General features: G+C 47.7%; 1 protein-coding gene and 1 long non-coding RNA gene across 3 annotated transcripts; both read left to right on the forward strand.

Moving 5' to 3' along the window:
- The first annotated feature begins 149 nt into the window (after positions 1–149).
- gadd45ga (growth arrest and DNA-damage-inducible, gamma a) lies at positions 150–1,724 on the forward strand. Its single transcript, XM_077003305.1, has 4 exons — positions 150–289; positions 383–484; positions 597–807; positions 947–1,724. Exons 1-4 carry the CDS (start codon positions 237–239, stop codon positions 1,058–1,060), a joined length of 480 nt encoding a protein of 159 aa, XP_076859420.1. The 5' UTR covers positions 150–236; the 3' UTR covers positions 1,061–1,724.
- A 7,053-nt stretch (positions 1,725–8,777) lies between these two features.
- On the forward strand, positions 8,778–15,817 carry LOC143511649 (uncharacterized). 2 transcript variants are annotated; one of them, XR_013130213.1, is made up of 5 exons: positions 8,778–8,971; positions 11,111–11,212; positions 12,208–12,358; positions 14,101–14,323; positions 15,051–15,817. It is a non-coding gene; the product is annotated as an uncharacterized LOC143511649 (long non-coding RNA). The 2 variants fall into 2 exon arrangements; XR_013130212.1 differs by having other exon boundaries at positions 14,101–15,817.
- The last annotated feature ends 6,678 nt before the right edge of the window (positions 15,818–22,495 follow it).

A 22,495-nucleotide genomic window follows, 5' to 3' on the forward strand; every position in this document is an offset into this window, starting at 1 on the left:
GGCAAGGTAAACGCTCACGTGGGCTGTTTACAGTCAAGGCTCTCGCATCATTGTAATTTGCATACGCCCGAGCTGGTAGCCAATCAGCAGCGGTATACCCGAAGACTCCTCCCACTGCCGAGAAACTCCGCCGACACCGTATATAACGACTACCGCCTCGGCGCGACGGCAGACCCTCAAGGCTCAGTGCGGAGAACTCATCGCTAATACCGGATTATTACTCGGATTATTTAGTCATGACTTTTGAGGAAATTTGCGGACAAGACAGTGCGGCCGACACGAGTGACAGGTGCGTCCTCAACCTCATTTCATTGCTGTAATATTTTAATAATAATATTGTGTCGCGTGCCGTGCGCTAACGTGGGCTCGCGCTGCCTTGCAGGATGCCGAGTGCTGGAAGCGCCTTGGAGGAGCTGCTGGTGTCCGCCAGAAAGCAGGACTGTCTGACGGTCGGAGTTTACGAGTCTGCAAAAGTCATGAATGTGTAAGTGTCCGTTAATGCAAACCGTTATGAATTGTCAGAGAAACCCAGAAAACTCAGCGCAGTCTCAGCACCGCCCCGGTAACTTTGACATCTTTGTCTTTTGCACGAACAGCGACCCGGACAGCGTGGCGTTCTGCGTGCTGGCCACGGACGAGGAGTTCGAGTGTGACATCGCCCTGCAGATCCACTTCACGCTCATCCAGGCGTTCTGTTTCGACAACGACATCAACATCGTCCGCGTGAACGACATCGCTCGCCTCGGCGACATAGTGGGGAGCGATGAGGCGGGCAACCCCAAGGACGCGCACTGCCTTCTCGTGACGGTGAGTGTCTGCTTTAAATGCACATCAAGAGACATTTAAAGACATTAAATGACATTAAGGAATGTCTCCTTTAAACTCCAGCGCTGTGATCTTGCTAAATGCTTTTGGAATGACTCTTGTTCTTGTGTGTGTCCTGCAGAATCCTGACATTGCGTCGTGGAAAGACCCAGCTGTTGAAACACTCACTCTGTTCTGTGAGGAAAGTCGCAGCGTGTACGACTGGGTGCCTACTGTCACACTCCCCGAGCGCTGAGGGCATCTGCGTCTGCGTGAACCGAACAGGAAAGCACGTAGAATCTGTCACCGTGAAGACGTCCTTCCTGAAGGGGGGAGGGGGGTCCACTGATGCCTCGCGATGTTTGTGGATTACTCTGCAAGGCACAGAGAGACAGAACCTGTCTGTGTGTATTGGGCCATGGCAGGGAACCACAGACTCAGTGGACTGGCGGTAGAGAGGCTGAACTGGACACCCTCAGGGCGGGGCTGACTCTGAGTGCCCCAGTGAACAGATGCAAGGAGAATGTGCTTCAGGAAGTGTGTCACAGGAAGTGCAGAATGTCACAGGAAGTCCATTCTCTGGAGAAATGGGAACGTGTGGAGTGGAAGAAGGAATTATGTTGAAGTAAACCGATGCTATGAAGGACTTTAATTTGATGGGTATTATTGTGCGAGTGGCATATGGAAACCTGTTCTGATGAGCTGTGGTGGATTGCAGGACTACTCACGACGGTTCTGGTCACGAGCAGCTTGGTGTGATTCGTGACTGGTGTGATTACTGGGATGACTGGTGTAGGTGATGGTGCTCTGGGGGTTTTCTTTTTTTTGTGAGGAACACTCAAGATGCAATGTAAGTAGTTAGCAGACGTGCAAATGCAACTCAGTTTTTAAAACTTCAAAATAAACATTTTGAATCTAAATGATTGTGTTTCTGTGTGTTACCAATACTTATGTGTGTCTGCTGAGCTGCAGCTGGAATGAAATCTCACACAGACGGTGAAAGTATCCAACATCACACATGAGCTGAAGTAATAACACGTTAATAACACGTTAATAACATTTGGGAAACAATTCCCCTGTACACAGCAAACACAATACAGAAGGGGAGAGGGAATGAGAAAGAGAGAAGACTTGCAGCAGTAGATGTGCAGGACTGCAGTGTGTGTGTGTGTGTGTGTGTGTGTGTGTGTGTGTGTGTGTGTGTGCAGGACTGCAGTGTGCTCCTCCACCAGCTGCTCTACAGGAACAGCTGACTCTGCTGAAGTGTTACAGACGTACTGTGTGTGTGTGTGTGTCTGTGTGTGTCTGTGTGTGTTTGAAGCACTACAGAACAGAAATGGTAAGATGAATTCTACCCAAATATGAAATTTGACTTTTCTGAAGAAACTTTATAGAAATTCTTAAAAAGAAAGAAAAAAACCTAAATGTCATTTCATAGTTAATGGACAGTTAAGCTTTATTAGCCTAACACAGTTTAGATGGGAGATGAGTTCCTACACACTGATTGGTACTAGTTGACCTGAAGCTTAAATTTAGAACTTCTAAAGTTAGAAGTTCTTCCTACAGGTGAAGGTGTGACTCTGGCTGTCCAGGCACCTTCCTATAGAATAGAACCTCTTTATAAACAACATTCTCTAACACATACAGTCTCATCTAGCACACACAGTCTCCTCAAACACAATCTCCTCTAGCACACACAGTCTCCTCTAACACACAGTCTCCTCTAGCACACACAGTCTCCTCTAGCACACACAGTCTCCTCAAGAACATGCAGTCTCCTCTAATACACACAGTCTCCTCTTTAACACACAGCCTTCTCTAGTGCACACAGTGTTTTCTAGAAGAGAGCATTCTGTAGGTTTGGGCATTGTGTAGGAAGCTCCAAACCCAGACAGTCAGCGTCTGCATACGGCCAAACAGCCACAGCAGCTGATAGAACATGAAAGCAGTTGAAAAGGTATGTAAAAAAAGTTAAATGCTGAAGTCACCAAATGCCCCCCCCCCCACACACACAGGTGGTCACAGAAACAAAAGATAGTCCAGCTTGTAGAGAAAAGAATCTTCCAGAAAAAGTACACATTTGACAGTGCCTTTCCTTTCAAGTCTTTCATGTATTTTAGGGAGGAAGTAGCATGTCTCAGCAGGTGAGCGCTGGTCGTGGAGTTCCCCCTTCACTCCTGCTAGTAACACAGCTTCAGATTCAGAGAAAACCCTGGCAGGAATACCCAGACATGACGCTCACATTCTTCATAATCATCAGTCTGAGATTTCTGCATTAGACTCAGTGACAACAACCTGGTCAGCAGTAATGTCACTAATGTCTCAGTAATGTCTCAAGCCTTTGACTAACACAACAAGCTGTGCACATCATTGATCTCTACACAGAAGCCATGGCAACTCTGATCTTTAATCAGGCAACCTGCTTTGCAGCCATTCATTGACTGCTGGCTTTGCTGTGATCTGGATCTTTTGGGTTTTTGTGATGTTGTTTCATTGATTTGACTTGGTGACCTACATAGTTATGTAATAATCTACCCAGAAGGCCCTGGTCCACCTGGACTTATGTGTTATAGTTTTGTGCAATGGAAGACGACCCTGACGACCCTTAAAGAACAAAACCTCAGACCTCAAGGTCTAAATGACTTTCCTATGTAGAGAAAGTATCTTGTTTCTGTTTCTAACAGTCTCCCCTCACTTAGCTTGTGCAGAATGAACTGCGATGAAAGTGTGTGTGTGTGTGTGTGTGTGTGTGTGTGTGTGTGTGTGTGTGTGTGTGTGAACTGTGTGCAGGCTGGACGATGTGTTTCACAAACTCTTCATGTTCAAGGAAGTCAGATCTACTCATCACGTTTACGCTACAGTTTGTGGTTTTTTTCAGAGACCAAAGGCCTTATGGGAAAACCACCAAGCCTTCCATTCTCAGGAAGCATCAGTAATGAGGTCACACACGAGATTGTGTCCAGCGTCACCACTAACAAAGAAGACATGAACCCTAACGCAAAAAAAAACTATACTAGCACACAACCCCTAACCCTACATAGAAAATTCTCAGAGAAAACTACACTCACTAACACTAACCCACATAGAAAGTAGACCAACCCACAAGCCCTCACAGGTCCCTCAGAGAGACCCGTGTTGTTACGATGACTTTGTTTCACAGGTGCACAAGGCTTCAATACACTAGAAAAAGAAACCCCGAAAAACACAGCTGCCTACTTCCCTCCGCATACATGTGGCTATGTGAGTGTGTGAGTGTGTGAGTGTGCGAGTGTGCATATGTGTTTCTTGTTAATACATTCCACAGTGGGTGACTAAACTCAGACAGCAGTGGTAGCACCTGTTCCGCTAAACGTGCTCTCTGATCACTGAGGTCAGACCTGCTGATTACCTGTGCAGGTGATTCACATGTAGTCAGTCCTTCTGAACTCAGGTCAGCCTTTTGATCCCCTCTTTTGCAGGTGGTTGGCAAGCAGCTGTACCTGTGATACATATTAAGTCCACGACCTTACGTTGACCTGAGTGTGTGAGTGTGTTTGTGTGTGTTTGTGTGTGTGTGTCTGGGACGAGAACCCCTTGGTCTTTAATGTTTCTTGTCAGAGTCAAAGACCCAGAGCAACACTATTCCTGTCATCTGTCTATAGATGAGCTCGGGGAGACAGAACTCCTTCCTAAGACTCTGGACTCTAGAGAGGAGGTTTTACAGACCTACTGGGTGTGAAATAGCTGTGGCATTCAGGCGGAGGTGGCATACGGCGAACACTGCTGCACAAGTCCCTGCATTCCTGGACAGACTTCATTGCTGGCGTTGCTGGTGTGGCTGGCGTGGTTGGCAGCAGTGAGACGTCGCACATACAGTATCGACCTAAAATAAACCAGCTTAGCAAGCCTTCCTCTGCTCCCTCTCTCCCTCTCTCTCCCCCTCTTTTTCTATCCCTCTCTATCCCTCTCTCCTTCTCTCTCTCTCTTCTTCTTAGATTAAGTCAGCTCTTCTTTATATAACCCTAACGGGCAGCATGCACATTGGTACAAGAAGAACAACAGCCTGGTGGGCAGGACGTCTGTGGGCCAGGACTGTGTGCTGTGACTCTGTGCTGTGACTGTGATATGGCTGTTGTCTGTACCTGTGCTCTGCCTGTGAGCAGGAGATGTAGATATGGGGGTGTTCCAGACATGGCTGTCTGTGCTGTAGTGCCTGAAATATCCAACAAGTCACACTCAGACAACACCACAGGACACAGCAAGGTCAGCATGGGTATATTCCTCATTACTGGAAGAATGTGTTAAACTGCTCATGTTTGTCATCATCATCGTGAGGAAGACTCTGGTGAATGTGGTCGTGCGAGCGGCTGGAGCGAATGCAGCCTGCAACCTCATGTCACACACTTGTGACACTCTGTGGCTGACGCTCCTCGTGCTGAGACCTAAGTGTTGGACTGTTGCGGAGTTTACCCAGAATTCCTCTCACATAGTTGCCAGTGAGGAGCAGCAGGCAGCTCATACAAGCAGGGCATCAGCACATAGGGTTAGGGTTGGGATTATGAGGTGAAGATTAGGGTTAGGGTTAGGATTAGGGTTATGAGGTGAAGGGTTCGGGTTAGGGTAATGAGGTGCAGGTTTAGGGTTAGGGTTATGAGGTAAAGGTTTAGGGTTAGGGTTAGCGATAGGGTTTAGGGTTATGAGGTAAAGGTTTAGGGTTAGGGTTATGAGGTGAAGGGTTAGGGTTAGGGTTATGAGGTGAAGGTTTAGGGTTAGGGTTAGGGATAGGGTTTAGGGTTATGAGGTGAAGGTTTTAGGTTTAGGGTTATGAGGTGAAGGGTTAGGGTTAGCGATAGGGTTTAGGGTTATGAGGCAAAGGTTTAGGGTTAGGGTTATGAGGTGAAGGTTTAGGGTTAGGGATAGGGTTTAGGGTTATGAGGTGAAGGTTTAGGAGAGCAGAGACATTCAAAAAGAAAGTTGAATCTAATCTAATCTAATCTAATGATGTTGCTGTCTGACTGACAATATCAGACAAGGTAGGAAAACAAAGAGAGTGAAAGAGACAAAATCTGAAACAGACAGAGAGAGTGAAAGAGTGAGAGAGTGATAGTCTGGATTAGTCCAAAGGCTTGTACTTTCACTCCAGAGAGTTCCCTAATCCAGAGAGCTACCTAATCCTGAGAGGAGATAGAGGATTCTGGAGTTAACAGGATTAATGAAGAGTATCAGCAGATACTTCACGGCTGCTAGACTGTGTGCAGTGGTCTTGATGATGGTCCTAGACACCCTGTCTCCTTAACAGCCCTGCCTGAAACACAGCACACAGGACACACAGGACACACAGGACACACAGTACACTCTTGGAACAGGATCTTCTGTGGAGCAAAGATCTAGAGGAAACTACGGAACACAACATATTTTCTCCCAATGTGATTTTCTCTAGAACCTTTTATCAGGCAACTGTTTCTCACACTGTATTACTGATTATATGTGTTCAATGCAACAGAAAATACAAACATATACATTTGTTCATGCACACACACATACACACCAACACACACACACACACACACACACACACACACATGAACCAATAACCTGGCCTGTACTTGGACAGTGTGACCTTTGGCCCTATGAACACTAGCCACGGGTCTCAGATGTTCCTACCACAGCATCCCTGAGTTCTGTGCACTGCACAATGTTTTCAGGTCACACAGCACGGGAGCCCCAGAGCTCAACATTCCCAGTAAATATTATTGGGCAGCACAATATTTCACAAAAGGGCCTTTTTCTCAGTAACACAACCTGTGATATCTGAGCAAAGTCTAATTGAGTCAAATATTTCTTCTGACGCAAAAGCAAGAACATACTGTCTGGAGGTCAGGTTCTTGTGTTCTTCTCACAGTCTGCTATTAAGGGGAAGGTACATATTCACCCAAACATGCACATTTGATGCATGTGGCCACTGTGCATGGACCAGGTGTTGTTAGCTGCAGTCATGAGATATGTGAAAACACTTCATACCCGAAATCTGGGCTAGGGTTAGGGTGTCCTCTCTTTCTGGTTGTGTTGTTATAGCTGCTCATGCATAGCACCAGCCAGGGGCCGCCACTCACCCCCTCTCACCCCAACTCACCCCTCTCACCTCCACTCACTCCTACTCACCCCCCTTACCCCAACTCACTCTCACTCACCCCCTCTCACCCCAGCTCACTCCCACTCACCCCCACTCACCCCAACTCACCCCAACTCACTCCAACTCACCCCCTATCACCTCCACTCACTCCCACTCAACCCCTCTCACCCCAACTCACTCCCACTCACCCCCCTTACCCCAACTCACTCTCACTCACCCCCTCTCACCCCAACTCACCCCCACTGACCCCCTCTCACCCCAACTCACTCCCACTCACCCCCTCTCACCCCAACTCACTCCCACTCACTCCCTCTCACCCCAACTCACCCTTACTCACCCCCTCTCACCACAACTCACTTCCACTCACCTCCAGATTTAAGCCAGAATTATTTGTTTTTAAGGGGGAAATTAATCTAAAAACAGAAAACACACAACTATATAAAATATCTAATAATAATTATTATTATAATACGACAGAAATAAAGATAATTTCTAGGTAATTTCCAACAGGGTTCATAATGAGTTCTTGGTAAAGGCAGGAACAGGTCACACGTGTGATCCGATGCTCTGATCAAGTCTGTAGCTGATGCAACACTTAAGCCAAGCTAGTACAACTATTTCAGCAGATCACATCATTTTACTCCTGCTAAGCACCCAGTAACCCTGGCAACAAGGAATCCCCTCACTCCTTTACCAATGCCTTCCCACTGCAGGGACGCGGCTGGCAGCGTGAGCAGCGCTGCCATTGATGGAAACTCAGCCCAGTTTCCTCTGCTGCTTCAGTGTGTGTGGACGAGAGCCTGCAGGGGGAGGGGCAGCCAGCTGACAACCAGCAGCCCTTCAGCCAATCAGAGGCTGGGAGTCATCGCCATGCTGCAACAAGGATTGTTGCTGGTGGTAACAAGGATCTGATTGGTTATTATAAGCTGGCAGACCAAATGGCCGTGGTGTCGGTTCAGGGATTTTTTGACTTCAGGTATTGTTGCTGTGGAGGAATGACATGCTATAGCGGAAGTGTGTTTCTATGCCCTTAGTGGACACGCGGTGGGCTCTGATGTGTCAACACAGGGAGAAGACACGTGCTTTGGTTTGACATCGGAGTGTATCGCCAGCCTGCAGTAACACTCAGCAGTGCAGAAAGTCTCACGACGTACATGTCACCAGCTCCAACCTGCTGACATGTGGACTTGTGACCTATAATGTTTCTTAGTGACCGTCAGAGTTAGAGCATCCATCATTCACACTCGCATGGGATACAAGATTTATGTGATTTATACTACACATTATGTGATTTATATAAAGACAGTATGGAAACATATTTATGTATCTCTCTAACTCTCTCTCTCTCTCTCTCTCTCTCTCTCTCTTTTTCTCTAACTCTAACTGGTCTCTAACTGGTTGTTTCCCTTGTGTCCACCCACTAATAACAGTGTGGCTCTGGTTGGACACACACTCCACATTGGTAATTTGGAGCAGCTTGGAGTTCTGTTGCTGTTGCTTTGGAGACAGGCTGAGCGTGTAGCCAATCGGAAGCGAGAACTGCAGGAAGCTTGAATTCTTACACATTCAGTGATGTCACACGTAACTGCAACAAAGTATTACAATGTGTTTTCCTCCAGAACAAAGGGGGTGTGAGCCTTAAACCCTGCAGACACTGCAGAGACGGGCAGACACCCGTCTACAGGCTGCACTTTAACAGAAAACTAGGACATTTCACACATTTAAATTAATGCATGAAATTCAAACTTTGATTTAGCAATGGCAGCAGGTTTTAATACTTCTGCAAGCAGCTTTCATGATTTCTGCTCATTGTTAGTTTGCAGTTCAGAACTGAACCTTCTAACACACACACGCGCACACACACACACACACACACACACACACACACACAGCGAGAGAGAGAGAGAGAGAGAGAGAGAGAAAAGTGGGAAGTGAGTAAACATGTTTAAACATGGACAATGCAGAGTAGAAAGGGCAGTGTTTGTCAGCAGTACTCAACACCGTGGACAACACTACTCCCCGCGTCTGAGCTGCGGTGTTGTGCAGGGGGTGCAGGTGTGTTTGCATGTGTTTGTGTGTGTGCATGTGTTTGTATCTTTATGTATTTGTTTGTGTGCATGTGTCTGTGTGTGCATGTTCTTGTGTCTGTGTGTGTGTGTGTGTGCGTGTGCGTGTGCATGTGTGTATGCAAGTGTTTGTATTTGTGCATGTGTATTTGTAGAGAGTAGTGAACAGAGAGAGTAGTGAACATGTGTTTGTATTTGTGCATGTGTATTTGTAGAGAGTAGTGAACAGAGAGAGTAGTGAACATGTGTTTGTATTTGTGCATGTGTTTTTGTAGAGAGTAGTGAACAGAGAGAGTAGTGAACATGTGTTTGTATTTGTGCATGTGTATTTGTAGAGAGTAGTGAACAGAGAGAGTAGTGAACATGTGTTTGTATTTGTGCATGTGTATTTGTAGAGAGTAGTGAACAGAGAGAGTAGTGAACATCTTAGAGAAAGCTGAAAGTAAGAGGTGTCCCACTAACCCCACCAGCCCTACAGGATACAGCTGCACCTCCAGGGCAGACGGGGGGGGGCAGACGAGGGGGGGAGTGGAAACGGTTGAGACAGTTGAACTGTCTGTCTAGTCAATCACAGGCTTTGTCAGTTCAAGTCACATAAAAGAATGGATCTGTATTAATATTAATATTCTCTTTTCTTCTCTTCTCTTCCCTTTTTTATTTCGTGAACAACCAGTAAACCCTTCACAGCTTCACCGTGTGTGTGTGGGTGTGTGTGTGTGTGCTGCTGGGATAGCAGGGGTGTCTTTGTGTGTGGTTGTGGTTGTTGTGTGTGTAGCACTGAGATAAGCCCTCTCCCAGAGCAGGGGCCTGGCCTATGGCCTGAGGCAGTATACAGGGCAGGTGTATGGGGTGATGGGGTGATGGGGTGTGGGGTGATGGGGTGTGGGGCAGATTACCAAGTCATACTGGCTGTGCAAGGGGGGGGGGGGCTGGAAGATATCCAATAGGGAGCAGTGGGCAGAACTGGGCAGCAGAGTGAGGGTGAGAAGAGGGGAGAGGGGGGACAGGGAGAGAGAGAGAGAGAGAGAGAGAGAGAGAGAGAGAGAGAGAGAGAGAGAGAGGAGGGGAGGGGCAGGGGGGGGAGACCTGCACTCTGTTCTGCCCCTTCTGCCAGCCTGGAGCACCTCAATGAAGGGCAGGTGTGTGGTGGGTGTAAACACTCCCCCTCTCTCTTCCCCTCTCTCACTCTCTCTCCCCCTCTCTCACTCTCCCTCTCTCTCCCTCTATCTCTTTCTTCCTCCTGACAAGAGCAGATGGTTGTGCAGTTCCTTTGGCGCTGCCTAGATCCTGAGGCTAAGTCTCCACTCCAACACACACACACACACACACACACACACACACACACACACACACACACACACACACACACACACACACACACACACACACACACACACACAAACACACTGTCTCTTGCACACAGACATGCAACCCTCCCCTTCTGCACACATTCACACAAACTCAAATAAGGCCTTAGGGGTATATTGACTTTGATGTCTGTGTGTCTGGGAGCCTGTTTTTGTGTGTGAATGTGTGTGTGTGTGTGTGTGTGTGTGTGTGTGTGTGTGTGTGTGTGTGTGTGTGTGTGTGTGTGTGTGTGTGTGTGTGTGTGTGTGTGTATAGATACCTGCATCTGTGTGTGTGTGTGTGTGTGTGTGTGTGTGTGTGTGTGTGTATGTAAGCTGGTGTGTGTAAGGTCTGAAGCCATATGGATTCACTGCCTGTATACGTTATCTACAAATTATTTGGGAAAGTTGTTATATATTAATACATTCTCAACAGACATACAAAAAAAAACCACTTTTAAAGACACAATTTTGTGTCAGAACTTCAGTTCCTCACTCTGTATGTGTGTGAATGTCTTCAGGACTGATGGAGAAGCATCACAGGTGCTTTTCCATGAATCTGGTTAACAGAACACCAAGAGTGTACAGAGCTGTCATCGAAATAAAGCATAGTTACATCAAAGTACTACATTAGTCGATATTTGTTTATTAGAGCATAATAATGTGTTTATTCACTCTATCACTAATATAAGTTAATGTATAACTATCAGCACCCCACTCCACCTCTCTCTCTCTCTCTCTCTCTCTCTCTCTCTCTCTCTCTCTCTGTCTCTCTTCAGCAGCTGTTCTGGGTTCAGGTCTCTGGGGCTTCAGCTGTAATATTAGAGGGATGTTGGCACGTGTGTGAGGCTCCAGTCGTGGACAATAGACTCAATATAAGCAGAGTAAGACCCCTCCTCAACACACACACACACTCACACACACGTGCACACACACACATACACACACACATTGGCCACCACAGGGATTAAGCAGAGAGATAAAAGGAGAGGAGCTGCAGTCAGGCTGGCCGAGACAGAGACAGAAGGATCTGTCCACGCTGCCATCTCAGTGTGTGTGTGTGTGTGTGTGTGTGTGTGTGTGTGTGTGTGTGTGTGTGTGTGTGTGTGTGCGTGTGGGTGTGCGTGTGTGAGTGTGCATGCACGCGTGCATTAAAAGCACTGGCGTATGGCTCAGTGGCAGCTGCTACTCCTACAGAGAAAATCTGAATCTGGTTCCTTACACACACACACACACACACACACACACACACACACACACACACACACACACACACACACACACACACACACACACACACCAAGTCAAGCTCAAATAGTAGGAGAGAGTGTAAGAGTGCAGGATGTGTAGGGGTTGTGTGAGGGTGTCACACTGAGAATAAAAAACACACTTTGGCCTAAAAAACTGCTTTCCAAGTGAAGGGGGTGTGGTCAGAGAGGAGGGTGTGGTCAGAGAGGAGGGTGGGGCCAGAGAGGGGGAGAGATCAAACACAGACAGTGTGTGTTACACACTGACAGTAACACAGGCTGACAGTCAGTAACACACACACTCAGTAACACACTGACACACTCAGTAACACTGACACACTCAGTAACACACTGACACACTCAGTAACACAGGCTGACACAGTCCGTAACCCACACACTCAGTAACACACTGACACACTCAGCAACACTCATTGACACACTCAGTAACACACAGCAGCAACCTATGATTTGAGAGAATCACATACATATTTGTTTGTCCTGAACAGTATATATATATCATATATGGTTTCCCTCTCTTCCTCAGTATTTTTTTAGTCATCTGGCCTTTAGTCAGCCAGACTCACATCTGGATTTTAAAGCTAATTTACCTTGTTAGTTCTGTTCTACTGCAGTCAGTTTCACAGAGACCATGCGACCATTACTTGACCTCTGACCTCTGAGCTTCTCTCAAATGGATGGCGATCAAAGCTCAGAGTACAGAAGCTGTAACACCGCAGGGCTACGTATATAACACCACAGGAGAACAGATGTAACACTGCAGAGGTACGTATATAACACTGCAGGAAAATATATGTAACACTTTATGGGAACATGTGTAACACCACAGGACTACATATGTAACACCAGAGGAAAACATATGTAATACCACAGGAGTAGAGAAGGACCGATGTAAACCTACAGGAGTACATATATCATTGCAGGAGTACATATGTCCATGTTTGAACTCTGAATCTTTTAAATAAAATTTGTTTGTAGTTCCTTCAAAAAAGCAAGAATAGCTTCCTAAGTAGCTTCCTTCTGGTTTAAAGGAAGTGTAGTTAAGACTAGGACATGTCTTTCCATGGCTGGATCTGCAGGACTGCACAGTTACACACACACTGTGAGGACTGCACAGTTACACACACTGTGAGGACTGCACAGTTACACACACACACTGTGAGGACTGCACAGTTACACACACACTGTGAGGACTGCACAGTTACACACACTGTGAGGACTGCACAGTTACACACCCTGTGAGGACTGCACAGTTACACACACACACTGTGAGGACTGCACAGTTACACACACACTGTGAGGACTGCACAGTTACACACACACTGTGAGGACTGCACAGTTACACACACACACTGTGAGGACTGCACAGTTACACACCCTGTGAGGACTGGACAGTTACACACACACACTGTGAGGACTGCACAGTTACACACACACTGTGAGGACTGCACAGTTACACATGCACTGTGAGGACTGCACAGTTACACACCCTGTGAGGACTGCACAGTTACACACACACTGTGAGGACTGCACTGTTACACACCCTGTGAGGACTGCACAGTTACACACACACTGTGAGGACTGCACAGTTACACACCCTGTGAGGACTGCACAGTTACACACACACACACTGTGAGGACTGCACAGTTACACACCCTGTGAGGACTGCACAGTTACACACACACTGTGAGGACTGCACTGTGAGTGTGTGAGAAACTCCCTGAGCTCTTTCAAATCTCACGCTCTTAGCAACATGGGTCAGGTGTCCAGGAAGTGCTGACTGAGGCACAGAGTCAGGTAGAGATGAGTACATGCCGGGGGTGTGGGGGTGTGGGGGGGATCCCCATGTCTGAGGCATTGCAGTTTGGCTATTTCTCCCCTGACCAACCCCCTCAGAGTTCCAGTTTCTTCATCATTTTACATTTGAAGCATTTGGTATATATTCTTGTGTGTGTGTGTGTGTGTGTGTGTGTGTGTGTGTGTGTGTGAGTGATTCCCTGGTTAACAAACCAACTTAACTGCCAGGTGAAGCACAGGAGTGATATTTTAAATCATTCAATAAAGTCATGATGATCACGTGATCTGGGCAGTGTAGAAGGTCAGACAGACTCAGAACGGTGCAGAATGTTCATGCTGGAATGTTGAGAATGTTCAGAACACTGTGGCAGTAATGTGTCAGACCTGAACTGACCCTTAATTGACCCACGTTGAGAGGAGGATGCAGACAGAGCAGCATGGAGACTCTACTGTCACTGAAGCAGCACACAGACATGTCTGTCTGCCCTCAGCCTGCACAATGCAGCCCTGTGTGTGGTTATATTCTCTGCTCCGTTCACCCTTTCATTTTTATCTCAGACCTGTCCTACACTTACAAACTGATAAGAAAGCATTTGTCACTGACTCATTTATGTGACACCCCATTACACAATACAACTCCAACGTACTACCTCATCAGGCAAGAATCTTTTTATCTGGCTAATCTGGGTCACTGCACCCCCTGTCTGCAGGCGCTGGTACTGCAGGCGGCAGCTGCAGCCTGTTAGCAGGCCTTTCCAAGCTGATTGCGATCAGCCCGATGTGACAGAGGTTGAGCGGCACGTTCCTGTGAGTGTAAACGCTGCTGAAGCTTCACAATCTGAGCACCACATCTGCAGTGTTATCAGTCCTAACAGGACACAGAGTCCAGACCGTCATGCCCGTCAGGACAAGTGGCAACACGCACATAGTGAGGTAAGGCCTGCTGGAGCTGTGTGTATGTGTGTGTGTGTGTTTGTGTGTGTGTGTGTGTTTGTGTGTGTGCACGTGTGTGTGTGTGTATGCACAGCAACCTTGATTTCAGCCTTCAGCTCTCATACAGAACACTGCAACCTCTAGCATGCCACTGGAGAGAACTCTGCAATGTAATTTAAGGGATGTAATGTCTGCCTCACTTTCAATGTACGTTTCTGTCAGTGAAACTGTGAGCATCAGCCCTGGACACACACATGAACTAACACATCCCTCAGAGCAGATTGACGATGAAGAAGAAGATGATGATGAAAATGAGGCCAGCCCTGCAAAGTGAAGCGTGTGTCAGTGTGTCAACTCACTGTCAACTGCCAACAGACACACAAACACCACCCAACACACACACAACCCCCCCTTACACACACATGCACTCACGACCCCCACACACACATGCATACACACAAACACACACACCCAAAGGAGTTCTCAGCAGGTACAAAATGAATTCTGGTAGAGGTGTGAATGTGTATACGTTTGTGAGTTTATGTGTGTACAGTATGTGTGTGTGTGTACATGTGTGTGTAGACATACGTACCTTTGTGTGTGTGTAGGTGTATGTGTGTACTGTGTGTGAGAGAGAGAGAAGCCTCCACATGAGTGGGGTTATTAATACTTCTTTCTCTTGTTCGTCCATTGAAATAAGTGACTCGACATCGTTCCTTTTCTGCAGACAGAACAGTTTCGAGTCGACGGCCTTTGAAGTGACTGGAAAAGAAAAGAGATCTTAAGATCGGCTGCAGTCTCTTTGATCCACCTTCTGTAGATCTGCTCTTTGTGAGGAGATGAGAGAGCCATTCTGACTCCTGCCCGGATGGCATCCGTGTCAATAGCAGAAAGCGCTGGCTTTGTTTCAGACTCTATTCAGGAGTGAGAGGGCTTGCTCACCATCCCGGGGGCAGGACGCCCGCCACCCGCCTCTGACTGCAGACTGAGTCACATGACTGCAGCGAGACTTGATTTCCAAAGACAAGAGGCCAGCGTATGATGTGAAGTACCCTGCTATGTGCGCACCTTGGGACCGGGGCCAGTCGGAGGCCTTTTTACGGCCGATCACGGAGATCATTCACAGCGGCGTGCTGCTCTGGTGCAGCTCAGGTTTCACCAAGACTCTCGTCCAACGCTCCAGGGAGAGACAGGCACGAAATGCCATTTGGCTTTACACACACATTAATGTCAACAACATCAAAATGTTCTGCCATCTGTTCAGCTGTTGTCTGTAATCTCAGCTTCCTCGTACAGAGGCGCGACTTGAGTCAACAGCATCAGCTCAGATCCAGACACACGAGATCAAACACATGAGATCTTCTGCACGGTCATGTACCTGAGATCCTGTGTCTGGGGCTAGAACACAGAAACACTTTGACCTCTGGGGTTTGTGGTTTCTGTTGATTATTCTAAAGAGCAGTTAAAGGTGTATTTTTAAACAGGTCCTGGAGCCCGGAGCAGGCCTGTATTTTATGTTTGGTTTGTGCATTACATTTAAAGCACTCTGATTTATGTCAGGGAAAAGTGCTATATGAATGAACTTTACTTATTTAATTACTAGATGTATTAAATACATAAATGTGTGTGTGTGTGTGTGTGTGTGTGTGTGTGTGTGTGTGTGTGTGTGTGTGTGTGTGTGTGTGTGTGTGTGTGTGTGTGTAAAGTCAAGAATCGGATGAACAGACAGGCAATTGTTAAACTAATGGCCAACATGCCATTAACACTGTCCTGTGCTCTGTCTCTGAGCAGACAGACAGACAGATATCTGTGTTCTCCCCTGAACACACAGCGTCACATCAACAACCTCAGGTGTCTCAGACAGCTGGTTCTGATGCTGAACACTGCACGCTGTATAACACGCCCCATCCGTCCTGCTGGCCCCGCCCACACGCTGTATAACACGCCCCATCCGTCCTGCTGGCCCCGCCCACACGCTGTATAACACGCCCCATCCATCCTGCTGGCCCCGCCCACACGCTGTATGACAAGCCCTGTCCGTCCTGCTGATCTCGTCCGTTCTGCTGGCCCCGCCCACACACTGTACGACACACCCCGTCTGTCCTGCTTGCCCCGCCCACACGTGTGCCCCAGCACACCGCAGATCTCTTTCCTGACCAGTGTCATGAGACAGCTGAAGTGGCTCTGGTTTCATGGGGATTTAATGGTGGTCGGGTGGAGCAGGCAGCACTCCACCCTGCAACCTGCACCCCCTCCATCTTAGCAACAGGGCACAGAGCAGGTGAACATGCCAAACGGCCCACCTACGGTGTCCTTGCTCAGAGACGCTGAGCGCACACACAGCAGACTGGATGCGCGTGATAAGCTGTTTCCTCTATCTGATGGGTGTCAAACATTTTGTCTGATGCATCTTCCCAAAACACACCTCTGTGTGGGTGGAATGTGTGCAGGAAGGGGCATTTGTGAAAACACAGAGTTCAGTTGTGTCGAGGATGTGCTCATGCTAGAGATATTCTCCATACAGAGATTGTAAACTCTGTTTCGTGTTTGTTTACGTAAGTGTACGTGGATCTGAAACCTCTCTCTAAATGCTCACTCAATCTTACGTTGATATCCGAGAATACAGGATATGTGGTGACCGAATGCGGTGACATCACAGCGCACATAGGAGGGGTCCCTCAGGAGGAAGCAGGGTTGTAAATGCAGGAAGTGACTGAGCATGCTCAGTGTGGTTCTGCTGAGCAGGAAGTCAGATGGCTCAGGAAACACAACAGAGCAGGTGTTCTTACACATGAAAGAGCAGAGCTGACACACAGAAACATGACATGAACTTCATCATGCTATATTAAACTCTGATATAGAAGTATTTTATACTACACTATTTCATAACCTTTTAACTAATATGTAGATATGTAATGTAATATGTATAACAGGGGTACTCAACTGGCGGACCGCGGTCCGGATCCGGACCCGAACGCAGTCCTGTCCGGACCCAATCTCATTCCTGATTAACTGGATACGGACCAAAACAAAACCGTAGCATTTATATCAGGGCTATTGAAAAAACACTCCGTCACGAGTGTTACGTTTGCCCCGCTCATCAACTTACGTTACTGGAATTACAAGAGGCTCGTATTTGTTAACCTAATACAAGATAACTATTCAGTCAGACAGATATTTGTTGTGAAACCAAGTAGTTACAATTTCAAGCATTTTAAAGTACTTTAACCTAAATTCCAGCACTTTTCAAACCTGAAACATATAGCAACATTAAAATTGGTCAGGTAAATGTTCATTCCCCTGTTTTGAGGGGTGTTTCTACCGCATATCGTTTCGGACAAAACGCCTATCGTTTCGGACAAAACGCTCGCGAAAGTATAAACGCCTCCACCGTTCGCGCACCGTCGCCCCCCCCCCCCCCCCCCCCCCCGCTCAACAACTTACGTTCGCCACCCCCGCCGCACCGGACCTCAAGTCACAGGTATCTGCCAAAACTGGACCGCGGACAAATTTAGTTGAGTACGCCTGATGTATAATATGTCATTTCCTCCTGTTGGGTGGGTCTAGGGTTAGGGTTTGGCCTAGGGTAGAGTTGGGTTTATGGTTAGGGTTGGGCCTAGGGTAGAGTTGTGTTTATGGTTAGGGTTGGGCCTAGGGTAGAGTTGGGTCTAGGGTTAGGGTTGGGCCTAGGGTAGAGTTGGGTTTATGGTTAGGGTTGGGCCTAGGGTAGATTTGGGTTTAGGGTTGGGGTTGGGTCTAGGGTAGAGTTGGGTTTAGGGTTGGGGTTGGGTCTAGGGTTAGGGTTGGGTCTAGGGTTAGGGTTGGGTTTAGGGTTAGGGTTGGGCCTAGGGTTAGGTTTGGATCTAGGACAGGATTGGACCTCACACACATGCCTCACAGTAAATAGTGTAAACAATGTACACGCAGCACATAAACGCAGGGATATCCTGATTTCAGCACAAACACATAGAGACAATTATAAATTGAGGTATAAATTGTGAAATATAAATTGAGATCCGTTTAGAAAGTTTTCATTAGCTCTTGTGAGTAGTGTCATATACTTATGTGATCACCAGCAGGACCAGTGTCATAGCCATGGTAGTCTGCACCGTGAGACCCTGAATTATGAGAATAGCAACGTCCCTGCTGGAGTTTGCTGAACACAAACTGCAGCTCCGCAATCAGCAGCGACAGACCCGGAAACAGCACCTCACCCAGCCTGGCCCGCTCCGGAAACAGAACCTCACCCAGTCTGGCCCGCTCCGGAAACAGAACCTCACCCAGTCTGGCCCGCTCCGGAAACAACACCTCACCCAGCCTGGCCCGCTCCGGAAACAGAACCTCACCCAGTCTGGCCCGCTCCGGAAACAACACCTCACCCAGCCTGGCCCGCTCAGGAAACAACACCTAACCAAGTCTGGCTCGCTCCGGAAACAACACCTCACCCAGACTGGCCCACTCCGGAAACAGTACCTTACCCAGTCTGGCCCGCTCCGGAAACAGCACCTCACCCAGTCTGGCCCACTCTGGAAACAACACCTCACCCAGCCTGGCCCGCTCCGGAAACAACACCTAACCCAGTCTGGCCCGCTCTGGAAACAGAACCTCACCCAGTCTGGCCCGCTCCGGAAACAACACCTAACCCAGTCTGGCCCGCTCAGGAAACAACACCTCACCCAGCCAGGCCCGCTCCGGAAACAACACCTAACCCAGTCTGGACCGCTCTGGAAACAACACCTCACCCAGTCTGGCCCGCTCCGGAAACAACACCCATCCTCGGCCACGCCCATCCTGCTCCTGCTCAGTTTGAGCTGATTTCACTGATTTCAATGCATTATGGGAGCAGTGCATTATGGTACTTCAGAGAGTGCACCACAGGATTTTCCTCAGGATGCTCAGAGAGGAAGCTTGTGAAGAATACACACTCACACACACACACACACACACACACACACACACACACACACACACACACACACACAGAGTCATACATGCACACTAATGTGATGTGACAGATGTAACGTGCAGCTGTTTTAATACCTGCTGCAGAGGCACAGTGATAAACAGAAACCTGATGGATGTGACCCTGACCCTGAAGCTTTGATCCGGCCACAGCGACCTACATCTGTGTCAGACACAGGAACTAAAACCCAACAAATCACAAGCTGCATCTTAACCCCAAACCCCAGAGTGGCGGACGGCTCGTGCGTCTGCAGGAGGGTGAGTGTGCAGTTGGATATTCAGCCCACAGCACCGATGGTCAGTGCCTCACCAGAACCTCTGTTATTAAAACAGCTACTGTGTTCACACTCCACATGTCCTTGTGACACAGTTACGAAGGACAAGAACTGAACAACTGCAAAGCTCAACGCACCATATGAATATAGTGACGCTCAAAAGGTGCGTCACTATGTAATGGGGACATTAGTGAGGACAGTAATGGGGACATTAGTAAAGACAGTAATGGGGACATTAGTGAGGACAGTAATGGGGACATTAGTAAGGACATTAGTAAAGACAGTAATGGGGACATTAGTGAGGACAATAGTGAGTGCAGTAATGGGGACATTAGTAAGGACAGTAGTGAGTGCAGTAATGGGGACATTAGTAAGGACAATAGTGAGGGCAGTAATGGGGACATAAGTGAGGATAATAGTGAGGACAGTAATGAGACAGTAGTGAGGACAGTAATGGGGACATTAGTGAGAACAGTAATGGGACAGTAGTGAGGACAGTAATGGGGACATTAGTGAGGATAATAGTGAGGGCAGTAATGGGGACATTAGTAAGGACAGTAGTGAGGGCAGTAATGGGGACATAAGTGAGGATGTTAGTGAGGACTGTAATGGGGACATTAGTAAGGACAGTAATGGGGACATTAGTGAGAACAGTAATGGGACAGTAGTGAGGACAGTAATGGGGACATTAGTGAGAACAGTAATGGGGACATTAGTGAGGACAATAGTGAGGGCAGTAATGGGGACATTAGTAAGGACAGTAGTGAGGGCAGTAAAGGGACATAAGTGAGGATGTTAGTGAGGACAGTAATGGGACAGTAGTGAGGACAGTAATGGGGACATTAGTGAGGATAATAGTGAGGGCAGTAATGGGGACATTAGTAAGGACAGTAATGGGGACATTAGTGAGGATAGTAATGGGGACATTAGTAAGGACAGTAATGGGGACATTAGTGAGGACAGTAATGGGACAGTAGTGAGGACAGTAATGGGGATGTTAGTGAGAACAGTAATGGGGACATTAGTGAGGACAATAGTGAGGGCAGTAATGGGGACATTAGTAAGGACAGTAGTGAGGGCAGTAAAGGGACATAAGTGAGGATGTTAGTGAGGACAGTAATGGGACAGTAGTGAGGACAGTAATGGGGACATTAGTGAGGATAATAGTGAGGGCAGTAATGGGGACATTAGTAAGGACAGTAATAGGGATGTTATTGAGGACATCAGTGAGGACAGTAATGGGGACATTAGTCAGGACATTAGTGAGGGCAGTAATGGGGATGTTAGTGAGGACATCAGTGAGGACAGTAATGGGGATGTTAGTGAGGACAGTAATGGGGACATTAGTGAGGACATTAGTGAGGGCAGTAATGAGGATGTTATTGAGGACCTTACTGAGGGTGGTAATGGGGATGTTAGTGTGGACACTAATGGGGACATTTGTGAGGACATTAGTGGGGATTCTCTGTGGTCCGCTGCACAGAGCAGCTCCTCAGTCAGCCAGCTGCTAGGCGTCTTTGTGTTCAGACTAAATTATGACTAAAAGATTTGTCTTTCTTCTCTCTATCTCTGCTGCTGTTTGCTGTGTAAGCAGAGAGGGTCAGTGCCTGAGGCACGACAGCATATGGAACACAAGAAATAGAACCCATAAAAGAGAGGGAGGGAGAGAGAAGGAGGGAGAGAGAGGAGAGAGGGAGAGAGAGAGGGAGAGAGTGAGAGAGGAGAGAGAGAGAGAGAGAGAGAAAGAATCACCTTTCTGATGTTTGATGTGGTATCTTACACTCCCACAGACACCTGAATGCCAGGTGGGCAGTAGCTGTGATCTTACACACACACACACACACACACACACACACACACACACACACACACACACACACACACACACACACGCACACACACACACACACACACACACACTCACTCTCTCTTTCTCTCACGCTCACACACGCACACACACGTGTATGCAGACACACACTAGCTGTATTTTACCTAATATTTCAACTACAGGAATGCTTCACACACACACACACACACACACACTCACAGCTGCTTCACCGCTGCTTCACACACACACCTCTGCTTCACACACACACACCGCTGCTTCACACACACCACTGCTTCACACACACACACACCGCTGCTTCACACACACCACTGCTTCACACACACACACACCGCTGCTTCACACACACACACACACCATTGCTTCACACACACACACACACACACACACACACACACACACACACACACACACACACACACACACACACACACACACACACACACACACACACACACGGCTGCTTCACACACACACCTCTGCTTCACACCCATACACCACTGCTTCACACACACCACTGCTTCACACACACACACACACCGCTGCTTCACACACACACACACACACACGGCTGCTTCACACACACACTGTCACTGCTTCACACACACACACACACATCACTGCTTCACACACACACCGCCACTGACACCCCAGACTAACAGCTGCTCTCTTTCAATAACATGTAGTTTATCCTCCAAATGGGATTGCAGGGTTTCTTCTGCAATAAATATCTTGATTGCTAGCACATTTACCAGCGAGTTGTGCACCCTGTGCAGCGGATGTGGATTAATGCCACAGTCTCGTCTAGGATTCCGGTACTGTAGTTCTGTCGCAACCAGCAGCCAGACATGTCTTACAAAATACAGAACAGAATTCTGCACCACTGAAACAGGTCAAAGTTTAATGTAGAGCACTCCTACACTCAAGATACAGTAAAGGACGCTGAAGGCGTCTTTGCAGACTCTGTTTGATTTAAATCTGGACTGCTCTGCTACCCCCTCTGCAGTGCTTATCTGGGTCGTGTGGCAGTCTGACTGATGATGTCACAGCAGACAACAGCTTCAGACTGATGATGTCACAGCAGACACC

The sequence above is a fragment of the Brachyhypopomus gauderio genome, chromosome 4 (genome assembly GCF_052324685.1).
Source record: "Brachyhypopomus gauderio isolate BG-103 chromosome 4, BGAUD_0.2, whole genome shotgun sequence".
NCBI classification, from domain to species: Eukaryota; Metazoa; Chordata; class Actinopteri; order Gymnotiformes; family Hypopomidae; genus Brachyhypopomus; species Brachyhypopomus gauderio.

Bases quoted from the DNA above. Each gene is read 5' to 3' on its own strand.
- gadd45ga (XM_077003305.1), top strand. From the start codon at position 237: ATGACTTTTGAGGAAATTTGCGGACAAGACAGTGCGGCCGACACGAGT. The intron at 290-382 runs GTGCGTCCTCAA...GCTGCCTTGCAG, and splicing joins GCGGCCGACACGAGTGACAG to GATGCCGAGTGCTGGAAGCG. The intron at 808-946 runs GTGAGTGTCTGC...TGTGTCCTGCAG, and splicing joins CGCACTGCCTTCTCGTGACG to AATCCTGACATTGCGTCGTG.